General features: G+C 42.2%; 1 protein-coding gene across 7 annotated transcripts in view; it reads right to left on the bottom strand.

Moving 5' to 3' along the window:
- CDC16 (cell division cycle 16) overlaps nt 1-17,886 on the bottom strand; it is a 38,060-nt gene extending 20,174 nt beyond the window's left edge. Inside the window, exons 1-12 of one of the 7 annotated variants that reach the window (XM_004054784.4) lie at nt 17,627-17,886; nt 16,087-16,141; nt 15,890-15,987; nt 13,416-13,454; nt 12,954-13,094; nt 10,170-10,329; nt 9,102-9,193; nt 8,463-8,596; nt 7,484-7,563; nt 6,403-6,452; nt 5,448-5,521; nt 1,756-1,881 (exon numbers count right to left, since the gene is read on the bottom strand). In XM_004054784.4, the coding sequence (XP_004054832.1) occupies nt 1,756-1,881; nt 5,448-5,521; nt 6,403-6,452; nt 7,484-7,563; nt 8,463-8,596; nt 9,102-9,193; nt 10,170-10,329; nt 12,954-13,094; nt 13,416-13,454; nt 15,890-15,987; nt 16,087-16,141; nt 17,627-17,674 (1,097 nt within the window). In that variant the 5' untranslated portion in view covers nt 17,675-17,886. Of the gene's footprint in view, nt 1-1,755; nt 1,882-5,447; nt 5,522-6,402; nt 6,453-7,483; nt 7,564-8,462; nt 8,597-9,101; nt 9,194-10,169; nt 10,330-12,953; nt 13,095-13,415; nt 13,455-15,889; nt 15,988-16,086; nt 16,142-16,631; nt 16,654-17,626 lie in introns of those variants that run through there. The other 6 variants (XM_019039833.4, XM_019039832.3, XM_055360286.2 and 3 more) reach the window with 6 other exon arrangements.
- Between the last annotated feature and the right edge of the window lie 1,000 nt (nt 17,887-18,886).

Raw genomic sequence — 18,886 nt, 5'->3', positions numbered from 1 at the left:
ACCTGGACTGAGTATGAGGACCATTTAGGTGGATCCATAACTGGGTGTGCAACTCTACTCTGGAAGGTTATTTCTAGTAATATATTAGTGCTATGGACTGTTTGTGTCCCCTCTGCCTCCCAAATTCATACATTAAATCCCTAACCCCTACTGTGCCTGTACTTGAAGATAGGGCCTATGAAAAGATAATAAAGGTTACATGAAGTCCTAAGAGTATGGCTTTTACCCAACAGGGCTAGTGTAGGGTTCTGATCCAACAGGGCTAGTGTAAGGTTCTTATCCAACAGGGCTAGTGTAGGGCTCTTATCCAACAGGGCTAGTGTAAGGCTCTTATCCAACAGGGCTAGTGTAAGGCTCTTATCCAACAGGGCTAGTGTAGGGCTCTTATCCAACAGGGCTAGTGTAAGGCTCTTATCCAACAGGGCTAGTGTAGGGGTCTTATCCAACAGGGCTAGTGTAGGGGTCTTATCCAACAGGGCTAGTGTAGGGCTCTTATCCAATAGGGCTAGTGTAAGGCTTTTATCCAATAGGGTTCGTGTAAGGTTCTCATCCAATAGGGCTAGTGTTTTTACAAGAGGAAGAGACACCAGAGCTCTCTCTGCCATGTGAGGACACAGCAAGAAGGCAGTTATCTACAAACCAGGAAGAGACCCCTCAATAGGAACTGCACTGGCCAGCACCCTGATCTTGGACTTCTCAACCTCCACAACTATGAAAAAATAAATGTCCTTTAAGTCACCCAGTCTGTGGTATTTTGTTATGGCAACCCTACTGACTAATACAGCTAAGGAGCTATGATACTTACCAAGTTACTATGACTACTGACTGAGGTGGGTACTAATTTAAACGCAGAACTGAGTGACAAAAAGAGCCTAACAGTTTGCAAAGAGACCAAACCTAACAGGATGACATTCAATACAGATAAATATATGATTCCACCCCTGCATACTACAAGTAAATAAACACAGTTAGCTAACTTTCACTGAGTGCTTTCTATGTGTAAGACACTCTTCAAAGTCTTTAATTGGTATGATCTCAATTACTTCTCACAATAAGCCAGTGAGTAAATTTTGCTATTATTCCTATTTCTCAGGAGGCTAAGAAACTTGCCCAACATCACATGGCTGGGAGTGGAAGAGCCAGGAAGAGTCCAGGAGGTATGACTCCAGACCAGGCCTCTGGACCACTGCACTCCCACTACCTCTCCAGGCAGGGATGCAGTCATCAGTCAACAGAAGCAGTCCACACAAACCAACCCTGTAAGTTGTAACCGATGGTGAGACCAAACAGTCAATGTGAACAGCAATACTCTACTCCTCAAAGTAACACATTCTTAGTTTCAATACATTTAATATTGATATAAATCTAGAATACTGGCAAATACAGTCCTGCACCTACCACTAAGCCACATCGAATACCTTTTGGTAATAGATAAGATACAATAATTTTGCTCGTGAATATTTTTATTCTTGCATGAGCATGTGAAGAAGGGCTTCCAGAACTCCTCTCCTCCACTGGCCGAATTTCCTGGTTGCTTCTTGCACTGGTTGGAATCAACTGCTAGGCAAATGCATCCACCAGCTGCTCTCCCCTCCACTTTCATAGTTATTTTACAATCACAAGCAACTAGACTAAAAGGCAAGTAAAATGTCTGTGTTTAGTTTAGCAACCAAATAGCAGTAATAGTAATAGAAATTTCATTTCTATTAGGAAAAACATCCCTTCATGGAGTTTGATGAGTTTGCTCTGCCGTACCCTTTCATCAGCTGTGCTGCTGTGAAGTAAGCAGCCATCGCTTGGTCGTGCTCACTCTCCACTGCAAATGAATGTCCATAGGCTATCCACGCAGGTCCATAGGTTTTCTCAAGTGTTGTGGCTTTGCTAAAACAAAAGAGTTAATTTAAGTCATATAGTATTTATTCTTTTTTTTTTTTTTTTTTTGAGATAAAGTCTCACTTTGTCGCCCAGGCTGGAGTGCAGTGGTGCGATCTCGGCTCACTGCAGCCTCCGCCTCCAGATACCAAGCAATTCTCCTACCTCAACCTCCCGAGTAGCTGGGATTACAGGCACCCGCCACCATGCCCGGCTAATTTTGTATTCACAGTAGAGATGGGGTTTCACCATGTTGGTCAGGCTGGTCTTGAACTCCTGACCTCAGGTGCTCCACCCACCTTGGCCTCCCAAAGTGCTGGGATTACAGGCGTGAGCCACTGCGCCCAGCCTATTTATTCTTTTTTATTTTTAGAGACAGAGTTTTGCTCTGTCGCTGGAGGCTGGAATGCAGTGGTATGATCATAGCTCACTGCAGCCTCAAAATCCTGGGCTCAAGTGATCCTTCTGCCTCAGGCTCTTGAGTCACTGAGATTACAGGCATGAGCCACTGTGCCCAGCTAGTATTTATTCTTAAATTGTTAATTTTATATAAGGAGATGGCCTCAAAAACATTAACATCCATTTAGTAAACGAACTGTCAACATATTAAACACTAATGTAACATTTGTGTTGATTCATTTGAACTAAAACTGTTTAATAGGATACCAAAATTTTAAGAAATTTCAGGAGATCCACAGCTTTTTATGTACTGTAGCAAAACCCATTAGCATTCTAAATAGAACTTACAGATATTACTTAATCCAGGAGCTCCATTTTGTAACCTATTAGATACATCCTCTCATCCTAATAACTTGCAAGATAAATTCATTTATATTTTAAAGACAGGTATACCGAGGCTTGAGGGATTAAGCGATATCCTATAGATGATGGTCAACAGATGTACCCTGGTTACAGGGACTGGACTCATATATATCAGTGAATAATTGTATACAGTGAACACTGTATAATTAACCCACAAGGAATAAAGAGAACATATCACAAAACGTGGAAAACATAGGGGGTGATACCCTACTTCCTTGTATTTTAAGTTTTCTTTTATCCAAACGTGACCTGTTTCATGTAGAGCAGGGGTCCCCAACCCCTGGACCACAGACTGGTATCAGTCCCTGGCCTATTAGGAACCAGGCGGCACAGCAGGAGGTGAGTGGCAGGCGGGTGAGTAAAGCTTCATATGTCAAGAAAGAACTTGCCATTTGAAAAAAAAAAAAAAAAAAGCTTAATCTGTATTTACAGCCACTCCCCTTCACTTGCATTTCCGCCTGAGCTCTGCCTCCTGTCAGATCAGAGGCATTAGGTTCACGTAAGTGCGCAAACCCTATCATTAATTGCACATGTGAGGGATCTAGGTGGCGCACTCCTTACGAGAATCTAATGCCTGATGACCTGTCGCTGTCTCCCACCTCTCCCAGATGGGACCACCTAGTTGCAGGAAAACAAGCTCAGGGCTCCCACTGATTCTTCATTATAGTGAGTTGTATAATTATTTCATTATATGCTACGATGTAATAATAATAGAAAAAAGTACACAATAAATGTAATGCACTTGAATCATCATGAAACCAGTCCCCCCACCCTGGGAGGGGGGGCTTCTACAAAACGGTCCCTGGTGCCAAAAATGTTGGGGACCACTGATAAGAGTCCATCACTGAATTGCACGCTAGATCAAAGCAGCATAGCTCAAAATAACTTTTACAATACTAATCATCTTTCTATGTAGAAGTTCTTCTAAAATGCTGAACATACAACCAACCGGGGAACATTCTAGTTTCTTCCTAGTACAGGGTACTTTCGTGGCGTCAGTCTTCCTAACAATCCTGGTATATGAGTATGACATCTCCCCCACCCCCACTCCCTTTTATTTTTTTTGAGACAGAGTCTCACTCTGTCGGCGAGGCTGGAGTGCAGTAGTGCAATCTCAGCTCACTACAACCTCCATCTCCTGGACTCAAACAATTCTCTTCCCTCAGCCTCCCGAGTAGCTGGGATTATGGGTGCATGCCACCATGCCCAGCTGATTTTTTTATTTTTAGTAGAGACAGACTTTCACCATGTTGGCCAGGCTGGTCTCGAACTCCTGACCTAAGGTAATCCGCCTGTCTCAGCCTCCCAAAGTGTTGGGATTACAGGCGTGAGCCACCACGCCTGGCTGACATCCCCATTTTTAAAGAAAGAGAGAGCAGGAGAAATTAACTTTCCCAAGAATTTCAGTTGGTAAGTCACAGAACTTGGATTAGAATTCAAATTTGACTCCAAAGTTTATGCTGTTTCCGTTAGAGACCAATTCTGTTTTATTTGCACAGAAGAAACCACAGAAATTAGAACATTTACAGAGTTTAAGTAATTAATTCTTCACATACTTGACATTTTTCTAAACTTGAATAATACTGGTTAAATAGCTTCACTAGGCTGCATGGCTTTCCTTAAGTTAAAACCACAGCAAATCATTACATGAATCAGTTCACCCTGCTAAGAATTCTGTTTTATAGTCACATTTAGTGACCCCAATTTTACATAAAGTTTTGTGTAATTTCACAACTATTAATAAAAGAAATCCTAAAAGTAAAAGGTTAACAGGATCTCTGTAAGTGAAAGAAACTTTCAAACTACATTATTCTCTATTGTTTCATATTTATTCTCATTTATTTATTAATTTTTAATTATTATTATTATTTTTTTGAGACAGAGTTTTGCTCTTGTCACCCAGACTGGAGTGCAATGGTGCGATATCAGCTCACTGCAACCTCCACTTTCCAGGTTCAAGCGATTCTCCTGTCTCAGCCTCCCGAGTAGCTGGGATGCAGATGCCCACTACTACATCTGGCTAATTTTTTGTATTTTTAGTAGAGACAGAGTTTCACCATGTTAGTCAGGCTGGTCTTGAACTCCTGACCTCAGGTGATCCACCTGCATTGACCTCCCAAAGTGCTGGCATTACAGGTGTGAGCCACCACGCCTGGCCATTTATTCTCATTAATAAATAAAATATGTAGGTTCCCTAAGAATAGGGTCTACATCACTGATTTTTTTTTTCTCTCTCTTCCCATGGCATCTTATAAAGAACAAACCACTTGAAGAAAACATTTATTCAGCCAGGCATGGTGGCTCATGCCTGTCATCTCAACACTTTCGGAGGCCGAAGCAGGAGGACTGCTTGAGGCCAGGAGTTCAAGACCAGCCTAGGCAACACAGTGAGATTCGTCTCTACTAAAAAAAAAAAAAAAAATGTTTAAATCAGCTAGGCATGGTGGTGCCTGTAGTCCCAGCTACTCGGGAGGCTGAGCAAGAGGATCATTTGAGTTTGAGGTGAGCTATTATTGCTCCACTGCACTCTAGTCTGGGCAACAGAGTGAGAACCCTCGAGAGAGAGGGGAGGGGAGGCGAGAAGGAAAAGAAAAGGAAAGAAAGAAAGAGAGAAAGAAAAGAAAGGAAGAAAAAAAGAAAAACATTTATTCTTTCACATTGCTTTTAAAGTACTCACTAATTACTACTTGAAAGCTTATGAGCAAGACATCAATTCTATAGGTTAACTAGAGAGGAAAAAAATAAATTCATACCTGAGATATCTTCTGGCATGTTCATTTTTATGACCGACCATGAGATAGTAACATCCCACTGCAAACCAAGACACCTAAAAAGTTCAAAATTTACCATAAACAAAGATTGGAATTGGAATATCTAATTGGAATCTGCAACAAATTAGGGTAGACAGAGGGTATACTACATGTTCCTTATCACATATTCTAGTTAAGTTAGACATTTCTCTGATGCAGTCTACTAAGGTCCAAGAGAAGAGGGCAGACACTCCATGGCTCTTTCTCAAGGAGACGTCTACACAAGACAAGGCCCCTGAGGAGTCCCTGTTTCAAAAACCAGCCTGTGAGTCCTGACTCCCCTGCACTGCTCATCTCCCCCAGCCTGACCCTGGCTCTTCCTTGCTCTCTGTCCGAGTTCTGACTATTTAGCTGGTTTTCTCTTGCTCTGGTTTCACACTGGGATAGGGTGCAAATTCTTGTCATCTGAGTCTTACACCCTGATTCCTGATTTTGTCCTTAAAGATGCAGTCCCTAATTCCATTTTCCATTCCTAGTTCTCCATTCCGATCCATGACAGTTTGGAATCAGTACACAATTCAATAGGTTGTCTTACATGTGCAGTGTGAGAAAGCTACCAAACAATTATCCACATTTCTTAGGAAAGGGAGGTGTGACTGTCATGGTCAGTATTTTATATTGCTATATGCTAAGTATTTTAAAATAAGCATGTATAACTTCTATAATCAGAAAAAAGGGTTTAAAAACCTTTTTGCTTTGGTATAATTAAAAAATACCTTCATGGGTTGAAAAGTTAATGCTGCTTTTGTAAGCATGATAAACACTAGGAGATTCTGTTGCAACACTTTAATAAAACATCATTTGCTTGAACTTAAGCTATTGTCTAAATACGAGTTAAGCATTTTCTTAAAGTACAGGTAAAAAAAAAAAAACTAAGACTAAAAGTTATATTACTTACAGGATTACTAGGATATAAATCCACCAGTTTATGAGAAAGATAGAAAAGTTCTGTTCAGGAAAAAGCAGAAAAAGAACAATTGTTCGTATCACATGTAATTTAAGACATGATTTCATTACAACTCTTCACAATCATATAATTCTGTTCTTACAGCAATGATTTCATACTTGTCTTTCCTTCTAGATAAAAAATTAACTCTCTAACTGGAGAGTTAGATGAAGGACACACGGTGGGCAAGGTGGGAACAGACACCCCCTAAGACAGCACTTCCGGAATACTGCAGAGGATACAGCAAAGCACCTCACCTCTCTCAGAAGCTCATGCCTGTCACACCAAGGGCCCATTATGGACCATCATAACCACCCACAACCAATTTGGCTGAACAAACTTTCAAGTTTATCAGATCAATGATACTATTTAATCTCGAGAAATGTGTAAATCCTGGCATTTCAAGATGACATTTCCTGCATGCAGACTTGGATTCAGTAGACCAGAGCAGCTGGAGATGCTGCATTTCCAACCAGCTTCCACAAATGCGATGTTGCTGGTCCACGAACCACACTCTGAGCAGCAGGGATTCGGTGAGGGTTTTCCTTCCTGACAGAGCTCACCATTCAGTTTAGAAAAATTTAAGGACAAATGCATCCCCAAACACAACTAAATGTCAAATGTTAAAAATACGGAAAACATGAGCAAACAATCTGCTCCTTTCCAATTTCTAAGTAGTTATCAACTCTTACCATATCAGATTTCCAGTGGAATTTACAAAAAAAAAAAGGCGGCGGGGAGGCAGAACTGACACCCAACAATTTAAAGCCAACAAACCTTGAAACATAAATGATATTTGAGAAAAGGTAGTAGGAAGCAGTGATAAAGAACTAATTGTTCTGATGGGAAAACAAAATTGGCCATTCGCTACTTTCCTAAACATTTCCTCCCCAGTTGTTACTTTTATAGTAGGGTTCCATTATGTTGTTACCTGCAATCTCAACTATCCAGAATTTCAGAGACAAAATTTCAAGTTACAGAAAAGATTTGTTTTATGTCTAAGAATTACTTTAACTTAAAAAAAAAGTCTTACCATTGGCTTTATTCAGCTCTACAAGCGTCCCTATATGTACAGGTAAACAACTTGCATGGAAAGGATCTTTCTCCATTACTCTGAAAGTTAAAGCGACACGTTACTACCCCCAAAACAGTAGGTGACAGCACTCATGACGATCGGCTATGTGTAGACAGTCATTACGGTATCACATATGATGCTGTGGGTTATAACACTTCACTTTCTTCACTCCATTACCTTCAGGTCGATTCAGTTAAGGCCATAATTAAGTTACAAATGAAAGAAAAAATTCTGGTTTATTTGAAAGGAATAAAAATAAACATTATCACATACATTTACTTTAAGGCAACAGAATTGTAATACATAAAATAAGTAGGCCGCTTATTTAAAAGAATCAAAACCAACAGGAAATCCTATTAGGTTGGTGCAAAAATAATTGCAGTTTTACCACTACGTTCAACAGCAAAAACTGCAATTACTTTTGCACCAACCTAATAAATAGGTTACGTGTATTTGCCAATTAAAATTTTTGTAATTTCAAGGATTTTAAACCAAACCAAGATCTACAAAAAATAGCATATGTCATTTAGCTAAAGTTTAAATTAGGTACACTGGAAAACAGATACATGTGGGAGATGGCTTAGCTACTGTGTGCAGCATATTAAACACCTAGCATCTATAGTGTGAGTCTCTAATTGAGAATAAATTTTACAAAACAATGTGCCAAAATGGAATTTTCAAACTTGCAAATTATCAAGATCAGTAAGAGCAACATGTATATCCCTCCCAAGTTAATGTAATAAATCTACAAATATGCACAAATTCATGTCTGTAAATTGCTCTTTTAAGACAGCACCCTGTTCAGTGCTCTACAAATGGTAAAGATAACTTAAATTATCATCTAGTTCAAGATTATTCAGAGAGCACGTCCGTGAATCACCTAGGTAAGATGGAGTGAACTCCATGTTCCTACAGAAAAATGGATGGATATACTTACACAGAAGTAAGCTTGTAGCACATTTTAAAATCACAGTTATAATAATGTCTCTCAGCTAAAGACACTACCACATCCAGATTCTCTTGCAAGCCATCTACAGACTCAGGGATGACCGTTTCACTAGGCTTATTATACTGAAACACATAGAAATGTAAACATAAACTCAATGAGCAAAAACAAAATAAAATGTGGATTCAATTTGTGTTTGGCCCAAGTGGTTAAAACATTTACAAGAACAAATGTGAGCCTCTGAAAACTTATAACTTTAGGTTTTATAAGTACTCCTCTCAGTAAGTTTAATTCCCTTCTCAATTTTAGAACAGAATTCCACAGCGGGACGTATTTCTCAAAGTAAACATTCAGGAAGCATAACAAAAAAATCTTCATTTCCATGCAACACCATTCCATTTACATTTACTTGGTAATTCAATCTTTTAGTATAAGGAGTCTTTCAGAGGAAGAAGGTATTTTTGGAAGCTTTTTTTTTTTGGAATCTTATGTATCTTAAACGCTCTATTCTTAAAAATGTGCTAAATTTAAAAAGTTTTAATTTTGAAAACTTAATATAAGACTAGATGCCAAATTTAATGGAATAAGATATTTACATAAAGCAAATGCTAACTCTTTGGTTTTACTTACTTTTTTCAATTTGTTCTCAAATAGAAAACGCAGCAATTCCTGTTCTTCATTACACAGCTTGCTAAGGGGTAGTGATTCAAGAAGTTCTTTTTCTTAAAAATGGTGAGAAAAAAAAGAATATCCTCATAATATTTATAGAGGGGAAAAAGCCAACAACCAAAAATATGATTCTACAGTTCTTGGTCTAAGTAAATCAAACTCAAAAGAGAACATAAGATCAAAATGTGCAACAGAAGCTGACACAGTGGCTCCAGGCCTGAAGACGGGAATCATCTGGTGGGTGGAGGCTACTCTTTCAGGGCTGAGGCAGGTCCCCAGGTGGCTCTTATCACCTAAGAACCACCACCCTCCGCACTCCTGACTGCGTGGATCTTGCTCTGCTGGGAACAGGGGAGCCTGTGCACTGCAGGTGCTACGCAGGACCTCTGGCCACTAGCCACTAGATACCAGCGGCAACCTCTCAACCTCCCTCCCTACCCCTAAGCTGTGACAAACAACATCTCCAGACATTGCCAACTGTTCCTGGGGCAGGGGGCGGCAAAATCACTCTGGTTGGTTGAGAACCACTGCACTAGGCTAAAATATGTTAGAATCCCATTAATCCAACCACTCTATTTTCTGTTTCCCTTGTTGACGCACCTCACACCACTGCCAACATACTTGGACTGATTCTCAGTGCCTGTGGTACACTAGGATCACCTGGGAGCTTTAAAGCATCTGCTTTGGAGTTGGGAACTGGACATGGATGTTTCTCAGTCTTCCCAAGGATTTAAAGAGCAACATGGTTGAGAATCACTGCATGAGATACTGAAATCCTGGTTTATACTATCTCAATCACTTCTCAAAAAGATGGCCTCTTCCTATCACAATCCCTAGATTCGGACAGCACAAGGCACCATACAATACTGCATTCTGCAACGTGCTTTACATTTGAAGACATTAAGAAAGTGAATAGGTCTATTTAAACCTGTATGTGGCCTGTTGTTGACTTAGAAGATTTCAGAGGCAAAAAATCCAAACAATATTAATTTTGCTAAACATAAAACAAAAAAGCCTGAGTTTCCAAACCTTCTTGTGCTGTCAACATGTGGTGTGATGTTAAAAGATCAAATGCTTCAAAACAGTAGACATCAAGCTTCAAAGCTTCTTTGTAGCTGTAGGTAGCCAGGGTTCGGTTATCTAGAGCATCATAGATTTTCCCGCGTAGAAGACAAATAGAACTCTTTATCTGTTGGAAAAATGATGAGTCGCATATTAAGTCAGTACTTTTAAACTTAACTTTTTTTTTTTCTCCTTAGAGGCAGAGTCTCACTCTGTCTCCCAGGCTGGAGTTCAGTGGTGCGATCATAGCTCACTGCAGCCTTGAACTCCTGTGATCTCAAATGACCCTCCTGCCTCAGCCTCCTGAGTAGCTAGGATTATAGGTGCACAATACCACAAACAGTTAATTTTTTAAATTTTTTGTACAGACAATCTTGCTATGTTGCCTAGGCTGCTCTCAAACTCCTGGCCTCAAGTGATCCTCCCACTTTGGCCTCCCGAAGTGCTGAGATTACAGGCATGAGCCACCATGCCTGGCCCTTAAACTTAACTTTTGATAGAGAATTGTGTATTTGAATGCTGAGAAGTTTTTATTGCATTTAAAAGGATTTAGTTAATCACAACTGTCAAGGCATAAATAAAAACACACAAAAAATGCACAGCAAAGCTTCTTCAATTCACCTTCCCTGGGCTCCAACTGCTCTGTTCCAACACATCTTTATAACAAAAGTACATGTCACGGCTACTAGGTTCAGTACCTGTTTTCTCCAAAACAGTGCAATGATTTAGAGATGGCAGAATGTGTGTGCATGTGTATAAAACTCCAAGATTGACAGTGTGATAGGTAGACACCCCTCAAAAGGATCTTAATGAGCAGAAACTGGCAGCAATGCAGCAGAGTGGTCACAGCAGTCAGCACAATGGCCTGTTGGGGCAGCACAGACCTGAGTTCAAACCCCAGCTCTGCCAATTACTTGTAACCTCGGACAAGTGACTGAACCTCTCTTGGCCTCCATTTCCTTTCCTCATCTGTAAAAAGATAAAAACACTAACTTATAGAACTCTTTACTATCTAACTTATAGAAGTCTGTGAGGTCTAGAGATGCTACCATCTCTGTGGTGCTAGCACATAGTAAGGCGTTCAACAGCCATCTCACGACTACCATAAACACGAAGATGTGGAAATCTGATGCACATTCTAGACTCTGGACCTCAAACACATAACTGAATTTAAAGATGATCCAGCAACAGGCAGCTAATATCATTAAGGATATGAAGAAGATTCGTAAAGTAAAATTTTAGAAACAATAATGAATTATGAGAGTCTTCGAACTAAGCAATATCCTAGGAGTTGTTTTTTAAAAATGTAATTTCACAAAATAAATAATAATGCGTTACAAATAAATCACACATTTCATAGCAAATAAGTTAACGGATAAGAGGTCCCAAAATAATGACTGTACCACACACTTTCATAAATGCATTTCTTAACAGAAGAATCTGCTTCCCAACACATACATTAATGAGTGGCCAGAAAAAAAAAACAAAAACAAAAACCTAGAATGTGTAATATTCTTTTATGCTTAAAAATAACTAAGGTGAAAAGTCAAGTAATAAACTTCTACCAAAAATATAAAGAATAAATGGGCCAGGTGCAGTGGCTCATGACTGTAATCCCAACACTTTGGGAAACTAAGGCAGGAGGATCACTTGAGCCCAGGAGTTTGAGACCATCCTGGGTAACACAGTGAGACCCTGTCTCTACAAAACATTTTTTAAAAAATTTAGCCAACTGTGCCAGGCACGGTGGCTCACACCTGTAATCCCAGCACTTTGGGAGGCCAAGGCGGGCAGATCACGAGGTCAGGAGATCGAGACCATCCTGGCTAACACGGTGAAACCCCGTCTCTACTAAAATAGCAAAAAATTAGCCGGGCATGGTGGCGGGCGCCTGTAGTCCCAGCTACTCGGGAGGCTGAGGTGGGAGAATCACTTGAGCTTGGGAGGTTGAGGCTGCAGTGAGCTGTGATTGTGCCAACTGCACTCCAGCCTGGACAACAAAGCAAAGACCCTGTCTTAATTAAAAAAAAAAGATGTTGGAAGAAAGAGAAATTGGTAGGTCAGGTAAGGCTTACAGGGATTCTTTCTGAATAATAAAAATATTCTAAAATTGACCATGGTGAGGTTTGCAAAGCTCTGTGAATACACTAAAAGGAATCAAACCATACAGTTTAAATGGGTGAACTGCATGGCATATAAATTATACCTCAATAAGTTATTTTTTTTTAAAATCCAGATTAGTGATCTGTAATGTCACTTAATAAGTTACTATATAATGTCTGCCAGCAAGGAATGTGCAATTTCATGGAGATATGAAGTATACAAACTGAAATAAACACAATTACATAGCAATATACTTTGAAGCAAACAGAACACAAAACCATTTCCTGGAAAGAAACAATGTACGCTAATCAAAGTTTCCCAGTGTAGGTCCAAAACACTGCTGAAACACAGAAAGAAGGAGAAAATTATTCCACTTTTAGGGAGTAGCTTAAGGCATCAAATATGAGAAGGAAGTTTCAAGCCAGCCTATTTTGGATGCAGACATCTGCGGATACAATTACAGCTTCCAACTGAGGGCTCAGAAATGTCTCAGAATCTTTTTTGGTTTTGATGGGCAAATTAAATAAATTGGCAACCATAATTGTTTTAATATAGTAATACTCAAGTAAAAGAAGATAATGTGTTTCTGCCACGTAATGAGGGCAATTCTCACCGCTGTTACTGAGCTGTGCTCACAGTACTACTTACTGAAGACTGTGACATTTCCCAGTCGCTGGAGGGATCTTTGAAGCCACTTTCATCCTTCAAGTATTTTTCAAATAATCTTTTGTTGATTGGCTCTTCCATGTCAAGAACATCAAGGGCCTGCTGGTGCTCTTTTGCAGCATACTACGTGGAAAACAGAAGTGCCGCTCATCACTCACAACTTCTAACACGAAACATATGATCCGGATTTTTAAAGGATAACATATATTAAGTCCATTACTTAAATGTGAAATGTCTAGAGTAGAATTTTCTTCACGCATGTCAGCATGTAGTAAACGAAGAATCAGTATTTTATAGCAAACATGATTAAGGAAAGGAACACTTCCTCATGAAATACTTTACTAACCTGCTAAGCTCCATCACTAAAATTCTCACACATATATAAGGGATGCATAACACTCATTTTATTCAACCAAATAAAAATGAAATTATGAGCATACTTACATGGCACCTAGCTGCAAGGTAACGACATGCTTCATACAACTAGGAAAGAAATTAATTTGTTTAAGTAGTGGTCAAAATAACATGTATCTTCACTTTCAAAGAAAGCCATAAGCATAAAATAGAACTAATTTCATAATTTCTCCTTTTACTCTTGCAGTTAAAAAAAAAAATCCAGTCCTGTTAAACCATATTTATTATGAACCTACTGTTTACTAGGCACCAAGGATTCAAAAGCAGTAAGGCCCTGCCCCAGGAGGTTACAGTAGGGGAGCTGTGAACTAAGCACAACAGGTAAGCATGACGAAAGGGGGCAACAGAAAGCATGAGCCAGGTGGAGAAGGAAACATCTGCAGGACAGCGAGTAAGTGAGGCAGCGAGTAAGTGGTCAGGCAGAGGAGTGGAGCACTGGGTAGCTCTTCAGGCCCTGAGTATGAATAACTGCTGGGCGTCCGAGGAGATCGCAGCAGCTCCACTTCAGGCCCTGAGTGTGAATAACTGCTGGGCGTCCGAGGAGCTCGCAGCAGCTCCACTTCGGGCCCTGAGTGTGAATAACTGCTGGGCGTCCGAGGAGATCGCAGCAGCTCCACTTCGGGCCCTGAGTGTGAATAACTGCTGGGCGTCCGAGGAGCTCGCAGCAGCTCCACTTCGGGCCCTGAGTGTGAATAACTGCTGGGCGTCCGAGGAGCTCGCAGCAGCTCCACTTCGGGCCCTGAGTGTGAATAACTGCTGGGCGTCCGAGGAGCTCGCAGCAGCTCCACTTCGGGCCCTGAGTGTGAATAACTGCTGGGCGTCCGAGGAGCTCGCAGCAGCTCCACTTCGGGCCCTGAGTGTGAATAACTGCTGGGCGTCCGAGGAGCTCGCAGCAGCTCCACTTCAGGCCCTGAGTGTGAATAACTGCTGGGCGTCCGAGGAGCTCGCAGCAGCTCCACTTCGGGCCCTGAGTGTGAATAACTGCTGGGCGTCCGAGGAGCTCGCAGCAGCTCCACTTCGGGCCCTGAGTGTGAATAACTGCTGGGCGTCCGAGGAGCTCGCAGCAGCTCCACTTCGGGCCCTGAGTGTGAATAACTGCTGGGCGTCCGAGGAGCTCGCAGCAGCTCCACTTCGGGCCCTGAGTGTGAATAACTGCTGGGCGTCCGAGGAGCTCGCAGCAGCTCCACTTCGGGCCCTGAGTGTGAATAACTGCTGGGCGTCCGAGGAGCTCGCAGCAGCTCCACTTCGGGCCCTGAGTGTGAATAACTGCTGGGCGTCCGAGGAGCTCGCAGCAGCTCCACTTCGGGCCCTGAGTGTGAATAACTGCTGGGCGTCCGAGGAGCTCACAGCAGCTCCACGTGACTGGAGCACGTGCTCCAGGTATTGATGGCGGTGGATTAGATGCAGACTGGGGAGAAAACATGGAGAGCCTCACAGACCTACTGATGCATCTGACTTTATCCTGCAGCTAATGGGAAGTCACTGAATGACTTTGTGGGAATATAACCACATCCGTGTTTTAAAGACTACTCACTCCTGTAATAGTTCACAAGATGAACTTGTCACAGGGAAGATGAGAAGAGAGAAACTGTTACTGGGGAAAAGAGACAAGAAGAGAGGCTGTAACAGAACAGACAAAAAAAACAAAGGCCTGACACGTACGAGTGGGGAGGAAGAGGAATATCCATGATTCCAGAGCTGTTTAGAAAACAGTCTTCAGAATTTAGAGACTGGATGGGAGATGGGGGAAAAAGAAGGTGACAGATTAGGTATAAGACATTTTCCCTTCACTTTCACTAAAAAAAATTGGGCCTACTGTGATGACTCACATCTATAATCCCAGCACTCTGGGAGACCAAGGCGGGAGGACTGCTTGAGACCAGTTCAAGACTAGCCTGGGCAACATAGTGAGGCCCTGTCTCTACCAGAAAAATTTAAAAATGAGCTGGGTGTGGTGGCATGCACCTGTAGTCCCAGCTATTAGGGAGGCTGAGGCAGAAGGATCACTTGAACTCAGGAGTCTGAGGTTATAGTGAGCCACGATCATCCCACTGCACTGCTGGGTGACACAGAGAGACCTCAAAAAAACAAAAACAAAGAAAAATTGCATCAATTTAAAGAATTTCAACAGAAATGGAATATACACCTAAAACCCTAATGACTTTTTTTTTTTTTTTTGAGACAGAGTCTTGTTCTGTTGTCCAGGCTGGAGTGCAACGCACGAACTCAGCTCACTGCAACCTCCACCTCCCAGGTTCAAGTAATTCTCTGCCTCAGCCTCCCGAGTAGCTGGGATTACAGGCGCCTGCCACCACGTCCGGCTAATTTTTGTATTTTTAGCAGAGATGGGGTTTCACCATCTTGGTCTTGAGCTCCCGACCTCATGATCCACCTGCCTTGGCTTTCCAAACCGCTGGGATTACAGGTGTGAGCCACCGCGCCCGGCCACTAATGACATTTTTTTTAAAGCTCTGAAGAGCTTTAAAGTTCATACCATCACTTACTTTGTCCAGTTTTCGTGACCGAAGTGCATGGGCGGCTCTGTGATATTGTGCTGTCAGGTAAAGACATTGAGCCAACCAATAGATGTCCTGGGGTTCTTCTGGAGGGAAAAATTCACATAAGTGGTCAGAGGTACAAGGTGAAATAGAAAACGAATTTTAAGATTAATCAGAAAACCAGTTAGCATTTTGTCACTTACCATGAGAGAGTGAAGCTACTTTATCTGCCCAAAATAGAGCACTTTGATACTGTTGCTGCATACCAAAAAAAAAAAAAAAAAAGGTGGTAACTGCCCTGTTACTTTAATAGTCTTAAACAGTTATCTAATATTATTATAATTCTATGTAATAAATCTACATCTCAAGACAACAATTTGTTATATCTCTATCTTACATCTCACGTAGGGTAAATTTTAATTCAGTGTCGCAATACAAATATTCCTGTAATATCTTTGTATATGCAACTTATGAAGGTAATTTTTTAAAACTCATACACTGTAAAAATGTATCGTGAAACATACAAGTGAAATGCAAGTGAAACAGCAAAAGCTAGTCATTAACAATTCTTGTGTGATTTATATAACACTTTCAACGAGCTGTTAATGAATCCCAAAGTGAAATTTAGAAGACAGAACACTATACTCAAATACCTTATATAACACAGTGGTAGTTTTAATAACACTCAAGTTTAAAAACACACACACATAAATTAACTAAGCTTCACTGAACATGGGGAAGAACTCACCTCCTCCAAGTCTAACAAAAATGAAGGAGCCGACAATGAGGGCCACCCACAGTGACCTACGGCTAGCTTCAGTCCCTGTTCTGCTCCTCAGTCCTCAGTCTTCTACAGTCTCTGCCTCAGTTCCCCTGGAGACAAGCCAGGACCACTGCTGCTAGCCCGAGGCAGGAGGAATGCCAACGGGATGGTTACAAATATGCTCAATACCGGCGTCTCTGGCTGGAAACCGGGCCTGTCATATTCCTCACTACGTCTCCGTACCGAAGAAAAAGTGATCAGAAAACACTGAATTCAACTGACTCATGGTAAATAAAAACACAGCCCTCCAAATGGACTGCAAACATTTGGCCACGTCATTTAGCACCCAATTCCGAAAACTCTGCATTACCATGGCTTTTCTTTCCCTTTCTTTCCAATTTCCTGAAAGAGCAACCATTTCAACAAAAGATAAACATTATAGATAAAACTGATGCTGCTGATTCTCGAAGACACTTCTTGCCTTAAAATAAACGCTCTCTGCTATTCAAAGGTAGTGCAGAGAACACAGACATAGTTAACGAGAATTTTTAAAGTACTGATTTGAGACAACAGGCTTCTTCACATCTTTATTCACTTAAATTCAGCCCAATAAAAATTACAACTAAACCTCTCAAAAATGTTTTATTAGCTAGCCCTGCAACTTTCCTCCAAAAATTGTCCTTCAACTTGCACTGAGTAGTCAGTGTTTCCTGGGCACCTCCTCCGCGCCAGGTGCAGAACGAGGCTCAGACCCGACAGAGGCGCCCCGTGCGCTCGGGGGCCTCCACTCCCCGGGCTGTGCCCCTCCCAGCTGCAGGGACCGCTCCCTTCTGGGCAAGGCGGAGACAGCGCTGCTGGCCCCAGATGAAGGCCCAGTCCTTCCCCACCAAGAGCCCCGACAACAGTCACCCCAGCCCCACGCCGCGCGGAAAAAGACCCGGGGAGGCCTGGGCCCCGCACCCCGACTCGGGGCCGCCCACCTGGTCGAGGTACTGCCGGACGCGCTTCCGCAGCCGCTCTAGGTTCATGGCGCCGCGGGCCCGGCCTCACGCCGCACTCCGCCGCCAGGCGCGCGCCTCCTGCACGCTAAGCGCCCCGCCCCGTGCCCGTGCCCGTGCCTGCGCCCGCCGCCGCCGCCCCAGGACTCGAAGGCCGCGGACTCGAAGGCCGCAGGCACCCACCCGCACCCCCCACCCAGTCCCCGTGCACTGCCCAGGCTCTTCCGCTCCAGGCAGGCCCCGCCCCGGAAGTCCCCAGCAAACGAGTCCCATCTGGCGCGGGAAAACGGACCCGAGTTGTTGGTTCCGATGCCTCTCCTGGCACGTGGGCTTCTGGTTGCCTTGGGGCGAGAGCGCGGCCTCCCTGGAATCGCTGCGGCGCCTCTGGGCATTGGCGAGAGAGTCAGGAGGGCTCGGGGCCGGACCACCCACCCGGGCAAAAAAGCAGGTGGCTGCTGAGCCTTCTTTCCCCAGAATGTAGTCAACATTTTAAAAATAAGAGCAACGCACTCTCATTACAAAAAAAAAAAAAAAAATTGTGTGCACAAACAGCAAATGAAGTCAAAGACAACCTAGGGAAAAATTTGAAACCTATCACAAAATGCGAATTTCCTTATAATGTAGAGCCAATATTCCCTTTACATATATGTAATAAGTCAGTGGGAAGAGACCAATGGCTCAGGAGAAAGACAGGCAAAAAACAGTTCACAGGAAAAGAAATGCAAATAGACTTTAACATACAAAAGAAAGCCCAACTTAATTCATAATAAAAATTAAAATTACAGTACCACTTTTCATATGTTAACAAAGATCACAAAGGTTGATGACACTGCTAGCAGGAATGTCGGGAAGCAGGCACCCTCATGTTTTGTGAGTGGTATTGGTATACTCTCTAGGATGAACGAGTTGGAATATCTCCCAGATTTAAAGGTGTTCGTGCTGTTAAACCTAACGATTTTTGTTTTGGGAAATATACCATGGATTTGCATTTTTGCATGTGTGCGAAATGACCTGTGGTTTCGTTTGTAATAGCGAAAGATTGCAGACAATTTAAACACCCATCAAGTACAGAACTGAGTAAATAGGTCATGATACACTCACGTAATGGAATACTCGGTGGCTGTTCAAAAGAACAGTCAGCTTTGCATGGACATCGAACAATCTTCAAGATATAGTATGTGGGAAAAAGCAAGTATAGGATCGTGTTTATCATATGCCTGCATTTGAGTAAAATACGAATTT

Source organism: Gorilla gorilla, chromosome 14 (genome assembly GCF_029281585.2).
Source record: "Gorilla gorilla gorilla isolate KB3781 chromosome 14, NHGRI_mGorGor1-v2.1_pri, whole genome shotgun sequence".
NCBI classification, from domain to species: Eukaryota; Metazoa; Chordata; class Mammalia; order Primates; family Hominidae; genus Gorilla; species Gorilla gorilla.
This window is presented reverse-complemented; position numbering and strand designations above follow the sequence as displayed.